The sequence below is a fragment of the Hemiscyllium ocellatum genome, chromosome 28 (assembly GCF_020745735.1).
Source record: "Hemiscyllium ocellatum isolate sHemOce1 chromosome 28, sHemOce1.pat.X.cur, whole genome shotgun sequence".
Lineage (NCBI taxonomy): Eukaryota > Metazoa > Chordata > Chondrichthyes > Orectolobiformes > Hemiscylliidae > Hemiscyllium > Hemiscyllium ocellatum.
The window spans coordinates 45049808-45062723 of NC_083428.1; the positions used below are offsets into that span (position 1 = coordinate 45049808).

General features: G+C 45.7%; 1 protein-coding gene across 5 annotated transcripts in view; it reads left to right on the top strand.

The window, feature by feature from the left end:
- The first annotated feature begins 1865 nt into the window (after nt 1-1865).
- Nucleotides 1866-12916, top strand: part of LOC132828850 (disintegrin and metalloproteinase domain-containing protein 10-like) — a 143147-nt gene continuing 132096 nt past the window's right edge. For all 5 annotated transcript variants that reach the window (XM_060846001.1, XM_060846002.1, XM_060846004.1 and 2 more), the window contains exons 1-3: nt 1866-1992; nt 4965-5115; nt 9036-9154. In XM_060846001.1, the coding sequence (XP_060701984.1) occupies nt 1923-1992; nt 4965-5115; nt 9036-9154 (340 nt within the window). In that variant the 5' untranslated portion in view covers nt 1866-1922. The remainder of the gene's footprint in view (nt 1993-4964; nt 5116-9035; nt 9155-12916) is intronic.

Sequence of the window (12916 nt, forward strand, 5' to 3'; positions counted from 1 at the left end):
TGCGAAGTGATGCATTTTGGAAGGTCAAACTCGAATGCTGAATATAGGATTAAAGACAGGATTCTTGGCAGTGTGGAGGAACAGAGGGATCTGGGTGTGCAAGTACATAGATCCCTCAAAGTTGCCAGTGGATAGGGTTGTTAAGAAAGCAGATGGTGCTTTGGCTTTCATTAACAGGGGAATTGAGTTTAAGAGCTGCTAGGTTTTGCTACAGCTCTACAAGTCCCTGGTGAGACCACACTTGGAATATTGTATCCAGTTCTGGTCGCCCTACTATAAGAAAGATACAGAGGCTTTGGAGAAGGTGCAAAGAAGGTTTACCAGGATGCTGCCTGGACTGGAGGGCTTGCCTTGTGAAGAAAGGTTGAATGAGTTCGGACTTTTCTCTCTGGAGAGAAGGAGGAAGAGGAGACCTGATCGAGGTGTACAAAATAATGAGAAGAATAGATTGAGTCAATAGCCAGAGACTTTTCCCCAGGGCAGGGTTGACTGGTATGAGGAGTCATAGTTTGAAGATATTAGGAGGAAGGTAGAAAGGAGATGTCAGAGGTGAGTTCTTTACGCAGAGAGTTGTGAATGCATGGAATGCGGTACCTGCGGTGGTGGTGGAAGCAGAGTCATTAAGTACATTTAAGCGACTGCTGGATATGCACATGGATAGCAGTGAGTTGAGGGGTGCCTAGGTTAAGTTATCATATTTTACATGAGGATTAAACTTGGCACAACATCGTGGGTCAAAGGGCCTGTTCTGTGCTGTACTGTTCTATGTTCCATGTTCTAAAAGCTGTTTTAAATCTCTACCAGAGTCTTTTAAACTTTATTCACATATTCACTAATATTGTTCTAAACTGAATGACTAGAGAGTGCACTAACTCTGGAGCACAGCATTGTTGAAGTATTCTATTTATTTGGCAATCTTTTCAAGTGTGTATTCCTGAAGTACTGTAAATGTCGAGCTAATGTAATATGAACATTAACACTTTCAGAATCATTATACAACACTGACTACTTTGGCACTGATCCTCTCCACAGTTCTTAACTGCATCAAATTCCTCCTTTCACATCAGGAAAGGCAGGACCTTTGGAGAGGCGAGACTTTACCTCAGTTCCTATTCACCCTGTTACAGTATCCCAGTATCATGGCAGTTCTAGCTGTACAGATAATAAAGGAGGAGACGCTGATGGTTCTTCCCAAAGTTTACTAACTGTGCTCTTCATTCCCCGACCCATTCTCACTCAGCCCAATCATTCTCTCCCAACCGTTCCCCCACCCACCTACAGTTCCCATATTACATCAGTACCTACACTCTACAAGCACATCATTGGTATGAACATTTTGGAATTTGCTGAGGTTTACGAGGCCATATGTTGATAATGTACAAGCAAGCGCACACACACACACACACACACACCTGTCCACGTGTGCACATACACATCTGCATGCATGCAAACACACACACATGCCACACACACTTACACATGCACACCCTCACATCCAAACACACGCAACCACACACACACATGGTCAGACACACAAACACATCGACACTCGTGTATGCATATACACCACACACGCGCACACACATCCATGTGCACACACAAAAGGGCTGTGTCAGTGATGAGTGCTGTGTTATCTGCACAATGAAGATTGTCAGGAAGTGTGTGCTTGTGTTTGCCATGGCACGGAGTCTAGTTAAACCAATTTATCCTTCCTGTCCCGTCAGAGGTTCTCCAGAATTTGCAGTGCTCTTCCTGCCCAAGAGGGCGAACTGCTTTGAGCCTGTGGCAGGTGACAGGAAACATTTCAACACACTATCACTGTCTTCATCAGATTCCATCTGAGTCATTCACCAGTTATGAGTCTGAAGGAGCAGTTCAGACAGCGTTATCAGAGTGTGGTGACAGGATATTCAGTGAAAGACATGTGGATATTTATATCTCTCATTCCCCTGATGATACATCCCATTGATACTTCAATTCTTCAGCCTCCAGGTAAGGAGAGTTTCACATTGAATTGTTATTATGCAAAGGATTGCAGTAAAACATCTTAAAAATGCTCAGAACTCAGAACAGCTTCAAGCTCTCCAGAGAGAGAGGAACCCGCCTGAACACGTACCTGGTCTCGAGCAATGACATGAATTACAAGAGGATTGAAAAAGGAATGCCTGAACCTACGTTGTAAGGATTTAATAAATGATTTTCTACTTTTTAAAATCAGAATTCAGTTTCAGGATTTTTTTAATGGATATTTGTTCTAAGGAAATCCCTTGTGTCAATATTGTTCAGTGTTCAGTCCATGGTATGTTGCCCATATTGGGTATTAAGCGAAACTGTCTCTGCAAGATGATGCCCTCCGTCATAATCACTTGGTAGAAGTTGCATAACTGCAACAAGCCAGGAGACACATTGGTGCAGTATTGTATTTCTATCTCAAACCTCTCTTTTCACATAAAATGGTGTGTGCATTATCATTACATTTTGAGTTACCCAAGTTAGCCACTCTGCATACAACTCTGATCATGCATTAGCAGTTAACTGTTCCCAGCACTATCATTAAATCATGCTGGTCCCTGAATGGTTCTTGTGCACATCATCTGGGTGACCTTCCTCTCCAGAGGAGGGTTATTCCTGCATCAATCATTATTGCTGCACACTCTGCTGTTGTTTGATTTCTGTTGGAGGAGGGCTGGACGTGACATAAAAAACATGGACACGCTGTCTGGAGCAGTACTCTCCATCAAGAAAGTAGAGTAAGTTACAACATGTGACAGTGTAAATGTGTATATGTTTGTGATGATATGTGTGAACATGCCTGTGTGTATATGGATATGAGTGATGTGTATGTGTGTGTGGTTTTTTTGTGTGTGTGCGTGTATATGCAAGTGTACAGATATGCGTGTGTTTATAGGCATTTGCATGCGGACTGTATGTCTGTGTGACATTGTGTGTGCATGCACTTGGCATGTATATGTATGTGATGGTGTGTGTATGGGGATGTGGCTGTGTGTATGCATGCATCTGTGCGCACGGATGTGTACATGCATATACATACGTGATGTGAGAGTGTTGAAAAACGTGTTGCTGGAAAAACACAGCAGGCTAGACAGCATCCGAGGAGCAGGAGAATCGACATTTTGGGCATAAGCCCTTCTTCAGGAATTCTTTTAGGCTTATGCCCAAAACGTCAATTCTCCTGCTCCTCGGATGCTGTCTAGCCTGCTGTGTTTTTCCAGCAACACGTTTTTCAACACTGGTCTCCTGCAGTCCTCACCTTCTCCGAAGTGATGTGTGAGTGTGTGTGTCTACATGTGCAGTTTGACTGTGATAAGGACCAAGGATAAGCACAAGGTGCTATTGAAAGTCCAGTTCACAACTTCAACGTCCAGTTCCAAACCCAGAAAGGAGAATAGTGGTGAACAGTTGACAAATCCCACAGACCATTGCACTGGCTTTACACCTACTGACGTCCTCAACGCTGGTACAACTTTCACCATCTCAGGACCTGGGCAAACACCTCTGCTGATGGTACACAGCCTGTGTGCTGGACATCAGCAGCCTGAATTGAATTGTTTTCTTATTTGGATTCAGGTTCATGTGATGAATTCTTTCAAACTGTAGCACGAGATGGTCCTGGACTATATCCATGTTTAGACTAATAAATGCAAGTAAATATCAATTTCCAGCAAGAGAGAGTTTATTCATCATCACCTAACATTAAATGGCATTACCATTACAAAATCCATCCCTCCTCCTCTCCTCCCACTACCCACTGTCTGAGCATCAGCGTTGATCTCAAACTGAATTGGATGGGCCACATAAGTCTGGCCACAGGAGCAGGTCAGAGGCTGGGAATCCTGCAGCAAATAACCCAGCTCCTGACTCCCTAAACCCTGTTCAAGGCACAAGTCACATGTGGGATGGAATATTCCCCCCTTGCCTGGATGGGTGCAGCTCCAACAACACTCAAGAAGCTTGACACCATCCAGGTGACCCTGTATCCACAAGCATCCACTCTCTACACCACTGATGCTATCTATCTGCACCTTCCAAATCCATACCCACTTCCACCTAGAAGAACAAGGGGCAGCAGATACATGGGAACACCACCACCTGCAAGTTCCCCTCCAAGCCACTCACCATCCTTACTTGGAAATATATTGCCATCCCTTCACTAATGCTGGGTCAAAATCCTGGAGCTCCCTCCATCACAGAACCCCAGGAACTGTGGGGTTGAAGAAGGCAGCAAAGCAGGAACAATGAAGGCAATAACCTGTTCTTCCCGGTGAGGGTCACATCTGGAGCAAACTGGAACAAGGTCAGCCAGGTGGTCCTCATAGAATATGTGTTCCCTGATCGGGGCTGTTAATCTGGTCCAATCAGGGAGCCCTGGCTGACAGACCAGAGCAGGAGTGTCAGGGATTCTGCTCACTCTGTGAGCTGCCTCTGAGCTAACAGGGCCGGTGTTATGTAGTCAATAAAGGGTGACTTGGTGATGGGATGTTGGCCTTTGTGAAATTGTTTCACTTTCCGTGAATGAACAAAGCAGTCGGATATGGGGAGAGTTCTAATGGGTACAGGTAACTCTGGATTTACAGATAGACTTGTTAGTTCTCTTATTCAAGTTAATAGGAAATTGAGACTGAACGTGAGAACAGCCTAAAATTGGAGCGTAAAACTAAACTGTACTGGTCAAGATAATGAGAAAGCAGTGGGACTGAGAGCATTGGCTGGTGCTTGTAATCTGCAGGTGTGACTGGACCTGGGAGTGCTCTCTGGACAATAGGAATCCTGTGGAGATTCCCTGGAGATTCCTGTGTCTAACAGTGACTCTGAGCAACATACATTCAAACCTTGTGACTGTGGATCACCCAACTCAGCTTTTGTCAATCCCACGTTCCTGAAACTTGTTGATATGAATCTCTGGCTGAAAGGATGATGTGAATGCTGGTGTCTGTCTTCTGCAGGGCATTCTGGAGTGAGGATCAATCCACTCATCAAACGATATGAGGGATTATCATACAACAGGGACATTGTGCGGCATCAGCTTTATCGTGCGAAGCGCTCTGACTGTGAGGAGGAACCATTCATTCACCTGCAATTCTCTGCTCACCAAAGGTATTTCCCAGTCTCCTTGGAGGGGGCAGGGATGTTCCTTCTAGATCTTTCTACAGGTTTGTCCCACTGAATGAAATAAGGGCCTGAAATCTTAGTTTTATTGGAAGATTATTCCCTCTTAGACTGTAAGATCATAAAATAAAGAAGGAGATTTCGGTCATCGTATCTGCTGCACCATTCCATCCTGGCTGATGTGTTTCTCAACCTCATTCTCCTGCCTTCTCCCTGTAACCCTCAATCCCATTAATCATTCAGAGTTATTGCTGTGTTAATGGCTTCTGTCACAATGAGTTCCACAGATCCACCACCTTCTGGCTAAAGAAATGCCTCCTGATCTCAGCTCTAAAGGATTGTCCACTCTCCCCAGGCCGCCCGGTATTCTTTACATTTAAATCAGATCCCCCCATCCTCCAAATCTCCATCGAGTACAGACCCAGACTCCTCAATCACTCCTCATACCACAAGACCCTTATCCCCGGGATGGTTCTTATTAACTTCCTGTGGACCCTCCCCTCCAAGGCCAGCACATCTCTCCTTGAATATAGGGCTCAAAGGTGCTCACCCTGTTCCAAATGCGATCTGACCAGAGCCTCATAACAGCCTCAGCAGTGTATCTCTGCTGTTGTAATCTAGTCCATGAATGGGACCTACCCTTTCCCTAGTTGCTCTCTTGTTCTTAAAACATAAGTATAAGATACTTTGGGATTCTCCTTCATCCTACTGACCAAGGACATTTCATGGCCATATCTAGCCTTCCTCATTCCACACTGACGTTTCCCCTGCTTCCTTTAAACTCCTCAAGGGCCTGGTTAGATTTCAGTTTCCTAAACCTGACGTCTGCCTCCTTCCTCTTTTTGACTCAGTTCACAGTTTCTCATGTTGTCCAGCGTTCCTGAATCTAGCCTTCCTTATCTTTCCTCCTCATGGGAACATGCTGGTCCTGAATTCTGATCAGTTGCCCTTTAGGAGACTCCCACATGCCCAGACGTGGATTTACCCCCCAAACACTCAACCCCCAATCTAATATCTCCAGTTCCTGCCAGCTACTGTTGTAATTAGCCTTCCCCCAGTTGAGCACTTTCATTCAAGAGTTAGTCTGATCCTTATCCTCGACTATCTTAAAACTTATGGAATGATGATCACACTCCCAAATTGATCCCCCACTGAAACTTCAATGACCTGGCCCATGCACAGTGCCCTATACAAGGTCTACTGCCATTCCTTCCCCTGGTGGACTATCTCCATATTGTTTCCAAAAATCCTCCAGGATGCCACTGAACAAGTTGTGGCCCATCCAAGCAAGTTTGAATCATCCAGTACAACAACATTTTACACCATGTGTGGGTCTCTGGGTGTCTGGGTTTCTGGGTGTGTGTATCTCTGGGTGTGTGGGTCTCTGGGTGTGTGTATCTCTGGGTGTGTGGGTTTCTGGGTGTGTGTATCTCTGGGTGTGTGGGTCTCTGGGTGTCTGGGTTTCTGGGTGTGTGTATCTCTGGGTGCGTGGGTCTCTGGGTGTGTGGGTCTCTGGGTGTGTGGGTTCCTGGGTGTGTGGGTCTCTGGGTGTGTGGGTCTCTGGGTGTGTGTATCTCTGGGTGCGTGGGTCTCTGGGTGTGTGGGTCTCTGGGTGTGTGTGTTTCTGGGTGTGTGGGTTTCTGGGTGTGTGGGTCTCTGGGTGTGTGGGTCTCTGGGTGTGTGTATCTCTGGGTGCGTGGGTCTCTGGGTGTGTGGGTCTCTGGGTGTGTGGGTTCCTGGGTGTGTGGGTCTCTGGGTGTGTGTACCTCTGGGTGCGTGGGTCTCTGGGTGTGTGGGTCTCTGGGTGTGTGTGTTTCTGGGTGTGTGGGTTTCTGGGTGTGTGGGTTCCTGGGTGTGTGGGTCTCTGGGTGTGTGGGTCTCTGGGTGTGTGTGTTTCTGGGTGTGTGGGTTTCTGGGTGTGTGGGTCTCTGGGTGGGTGGGTCTCTGGTTGTGTGTTTTTCTGGGTGTGTGAGTCTCTGGGTGTGTGGGTCTCTGGGTGTGTGGGTCTCTGGGTGTGTGTTTTTCTGGGTGTGTGGGTCTCTGGGTGTGTGGGTCTCTGGGTGTGTGGGTGTCTGGGTGTGTGGGTTCCTGGGTGTGTGGGTCTCTGGGTGTGTGTGTGCATTGGTGTGTGTGTTTCTGGGTGTGTGGGTTCCTGGGTGTGTGGGTCTCTGGGACTGAGGTCTGAAACCCCAGGGACTGTTGGAGCTTCTTTGATTTCTTTTCCCCTCGGCCAGAAAGCGGAAACATTACTGAATATTACTGAATATTACTGAATATATTCCTGAAAATACTGAAATATTACTGAATATCACTGAAGAGAATGGGGACTTTCCGAGCCAGCCAGCTGGGTCATTGATGTAGTTTCAGTCCAGTTGAAAGTGAGGAACTGAGCAGTGATGTTGTGCAGTTTCCTCAGATATATCGGGAAACAGCTCCGAGCTCGGAATGTGACTCAAGCCTTTCACAACGTCAGGGTCAGAATCAGGGTCAGGGTCAGGGTCGGCTGAAGGGGAAGGATGAGGGATGGTTCCTTTGAAGTGGCCTGGCTGTTGCCAGACGGAATGTTATATTTGGAGAAAGGTTGGAATGCTCCACGTGACGAGAATTCCAAGAAGGATTGTTTAAATTAACTTCACAATTCAGTTCCAGTGACATTGTAGAAGGTTTTACTTTTTGTAGAAGGAACCTTCCCCTGTTAACCCAACCTTTCAGCTTGGTTCAGTCCGGAGACTGATCTTTCTCTATCCAGCGGGATAGACCGTGGGAATGATTGCCACTTTTCCTTTTCAGACTGAGCATCCTGTGTTGCCTATGACCTTTACCCGACCTCCCAGTGCAGGGCCATGTTAGTCAGGGACTGGGGCTCTGGATCCAAGGTCAGAATGGGGGACAGTGCCATTCACCAGAGCAACACTGAGGCTAAAAACAAAGGTTATATTGAGGAGAGTGAGTTAAAGGTAAGGATGTGGTATAGACGAGAAAGTGAGGACCACAGATGCTGGAGATCATCGGAGATGGGAACATACAGTGCATTGCTGAGACCATCTCAAACAGCGAGTTCAGTTTTGGCCTCCATATTTAAATAAATATGTTTGAGGTGGTTCATACTGATACGTGGATTAATGGCTTGTCTTATAAGACAAAAGACATAGGAGTGGAAGTAAGGCCATTTGTCCCATCGAGTCCACTCCTCCATTCAATCATGGCTGATGGGCATTTCAACTCCACCTACCCGCATTCTCCCCATAGCCCTTAATTCCTTGTGACATCAAGAATTTATGAGGGAAACTGCACTCATTTCCCCCACTGGAGCTTAAAGTGAGGAGTTACCTCACTAAAGTGTCAAAGGTCCTGACTGGTTTTATCAAGGTGGGTGTGGACAGGATATTGCCTCATGTTGATCAGATTGAGGGAGCTCTGGGCTGACCTTTCAGAGCAGAGGTGAGGGGATTGTTCTTTTCTGAGAGAGGTTTGCAACCTTGGAACTCTGTGCCTCAGAAAAGCTGGGAGATGGGGTTGATATTTCGAAGACAGAGTGGGTAGATTCTTGGTTTGGGGAGGTGAAGATCATTGGGAAGTAGATGGGAACGTGGAATTTGAAACATAAACAGATCAACCACGATCACATCGAAGAGTGGTAGGAGGCCAGAGGGGCCAAACGGTCTCCCTCTGCTCCGATTTCATGTGCTCTGTGACCCTCAGTCCCCGGGGTTTGGAGATGACAGTTTGCCCAACCTATCAGATGTGTTGAGATGGTTCAAAGGCCTGAGCTCTGGATAACCACCTCCACTAATACTCCAGAGAGTCCTCTGTAGTTCCACCAACCATACCGACTTGTACCTAACAGTGAGGTTCACTGTCACAGCGTCGCCATCTGACAGCGAGCAAGTCTTTTATTTCTATTCCAGGCAATTTCGCCTTCGACTGAAAAGAGATTCAAGTTCGTTCACAGGAGATTTCAGAATTAAAACTGAACATGGCCTGGAAAAAGCTGACCTCTCCCACCTGTACTCTGGGCATCTACAAGGTAACTCGGTTGGTTTACACTCCCTGACCGACTGTGGCTTCATCCATTACAGCTCTACTCTGTTGTTCATGATGCCAACACACAGGCTCACACTGAGGGAACACTGAGGACATCTGTGTGACATTCACTGTTCCTCTTTTCACTAATAAAATTAACTGAGTTAATTTTAGTGCTTTATCAGGGGTGGATAATCAGGTGAAGGCATTAACTATTGTAATACAGAGAGTAAAAAACATACAAACAAGCCATTTATCCCAAACACCCAGTGCTCTCGATTATGCTCCACTTGAGTCCCATTCTATTATTCCTGATACAGATCTGTCAACCTCGCCCTTTTCTGCATTAAACTCCATTTGCCATCTCTCAGCCCAGCTCTGCAGCTTATCTATGTCTCTCTGTAACCTACAACATCCTTCATCACTATCCACAACTCCACCGACCTTAGTGTCATCTGTGAATTTACTAACCCATCCTTCTACACCCTCATCCAGGTCATTTATAAAAATGACGAACAGCAGTGAACCCAACACCGACCCTTGTGGTACGCCGTTAGTAACTGGACTCCAGTATGAACATTTCCCATCAACCACCACCCTCTGTCTTCTTTCAGCAAGCCAATTACTGATCCAAACTGCTATATCTCCCACAATCCCATTCCTCCGCATTTTGTACAATAGCCTACTGTGGGGAACCTTATCGAACGCCTTGCTGAAATAAAATTAACAATTTTCCTCATCAACCTGTTCAGAGATGCTATAATGCATTTGTGGAACGGATGGGTCTTGAGCCCTGGCCTCCTGGTTTAGGGGGAGGGAATCTACCGCAGTGCCACAGGTCAGCCTAATCCACCCTGACCTGCACATCTTTGGACTGTGGGAGGAAACCAGAGCCCCCAGAGGAAACTCACACAGACACGAGGAGAATGTGCAAACTCTACACAGACAGTCACCCAAGGGTGGAATCGAACCTGGAACCCCAGTGCTGTGAAGCAGTAGTGCTAACCACTGAGCCACCGGGCCACCCCTTTTAAATCCTCACAAGTAGCTGCCTCTAATTTTGCTATCTAACGTTTCTAACCCATAGCAGTGCGAACTGAAGAAATAATTTTGCAATGGTTTTTAAAAAAAATTTCAAAATGACAACTTAACTCCTTCAAATCCTGACAAGCTCCCAATTTGTTACAATCTGATCTTATGCAAGATTTCCCAAGTTACCATGCTTTCAGAGGGCTGTCACAAACCGTCAACCTCCCCGTGAGAAGGATGGAACAATCTCCGCCTTGTTATGAAGATGTGGGTGTACTGTATCTTGAAGAGAGTTGAAAAGCTAGCAAGGACTTACAGAAGCACAGAGAGTGCTGGAAAATTTAAAATGTAACGGTGCATTGAAACAACTTGCAAAGAGCTGTGTTGCCAGGATACAAAAAACAAATTTGAATTTGGCCAATCACAGAGTCAGTCACAGAGATGTACGGCACAGAAACAGACCCTTCGGTCCAACCCGTCCGTGCCGACCCGTCTATCCCAACCCAATCGAGTCCCACCTGCCAGCACCCGGCCCATATCCCTCCAAACCCTTCCTATTCATATACCCATCCAAATGCCTTTTAAATGTTGAATCAGTTTAAATTATGCCCCAAGTTGCCAAAATCCAATCGAATTTGAAAAAAATAATGTTTTGACAACATTAAACCAATGAAATGAGCTGATGTTTTGGGGTATAAGTATCAGACATTTTGTTACCCCAACACGGAGAGGGACAGCTTGCAGTAAGGTCTGCTCTTAAAGGGACCTTTATCTAGCAACCACCTGGGAAGCAGAATCCCTAAGAAGTACAAAAGAAATCAGAGGAAAATCTACAGTGAACACTCGGCAAAGCTGACCGGGTTTGAAATGTGATGTTTCTTTTTGTAAACGCTAATCAGGATTTTTATCGGACCAGTATTGTAGAGGGGGAGGTAGAAGAAAGTTTTAAGTTGTAAATAATTGTTAGTTAGATTTAAAGAATTAAGTTCTTAAATTTTTACTTTAATAGTGATTTTTGGGATAGTCCTTTGCCTTTTGAATTTTAACAGATTACAGCACGAAGTGAATCTGATCCGTGTCGCTGGTTTAAATTAGCAGAGGGGTTTACCCCGTGTTGTAACAATGTCTTTGTTCCCATTCATTACCCCGAGTAATAAAGCCAAGTGTGCTTTATCAACTGCTCTCCCTTATCACCTGCATCGTCCTTTGGTCACAAGCTTAATTTACAAAGGATCCCGTACCTTTCATCCAGTCCAAATTGCTTTACGTTTTGAAAAATTGATCAGGCTTTCTTCGGTGAACAAAAGAGTGATCTTACTAGTCACTCAGTGAGAAAGGCATGGTTAATGCGACGTACAAGCACACAGGTTAGAAAGAAAATGTGAGGTATATAAAAGATAAAAGTTAAAAGATCCGTCTCCAAGAGGTTACAAATCACACAACAGCAGGTTATAGTCCACCAGGTTTATTTGGAAGCACTAGCTTTTGGAGTGGCAATCCTTAACCACCTGATGAAGGAGCGATGCTCCGAAAGCTAGTGCTTCCAGTTAAACCTGTTGGACTATAACTTGGTGTTGTATGATTTGTAACTTTGTCCACCCCAGTCCAACACCAGCATCTCTAAATCAAGTCTCAATAAAGGCACACGTTGATGGTTGAACAGATGATTTTGGCTCATAGTTCGTTGAAATATTTATGAGGAGAAAGTGAGGAGTGAGGACTGCAGATGCTGGAGATCAGAGCTGAAAATGTGTTGCTGGAAGAGCGCAGCAGGTCAGGCAGCATCCAAGGTAGTCGAGGACCCGGGGGGGGGTGGGGGTGTGTGTTACTTGTCTCTGATCCTTGAGTAAAAACAATGTGAGGAAACTGAAGAAGGGCTTATGCCTGAAACGTCGATTCTCCTGCTCCTTGGATGCTGCCTGACCTGCAACACATTTTCAGCTCTGTTATAGTCATGACTGAAAATGTGTTGCTGGAAAAGCGCAGCAGGTCAGGCAGCATCCAAGGAACAGGAAATTTGACGTTTCAGGCATAAGCCCTTCTTCAGCAATCCATGATAGTCATGACTCCATTCCATCCAAACCCTCCAGCCCTTCTTTCAAAGAGAATAGAGTCCCTGCCTTTCAATCCTTCACTGATAAACGCACCTGCCCATTCCTGGGATTATCCTCGTAAACCTGTCCATTGCCTCACTATCCTTCTCTATAACACCGTGGTTAAACCTGTGCGCACACAACTCTCAGTGTGGCATAACCAAGGTGTGTGGCTCAACGTTTAGCGATGTGAATAGAATCCTCTCTCCGGCCCATCCACATAGCAACGATATCTTGTACATCATGACATATAAACTCTCTACACCAATCAAAGGAAGTCCTGGAAGAGGCAATAACTTATGATATGAACTGAAGGGGACAATTCTAAAAGGATTGTATTCCAATGGGAGTGGAGGTACAGAGATCCTGGGCTGTGACGGAGTGTGGATGTAAAGCTGTTAAAGATTGACAGGATGGCTTGCAAGCGCACGGGAACCCAAGGTGGAGACTACAGGTAGGTCGAAAGGGGGAAGTAGAAGAAAGGTTTAAGAGAAAGGAGTTTTAAATAATTGTTAGTTAACATGAATTCGACTGGGACAACACTACTATTATAGGGCAAGCCAAACAGAGAACATCCAGGGAATTCCTAGAGGCATGGCACTCATCCACTGATTCTATCAACAAACACATCGACCTGGACCCAA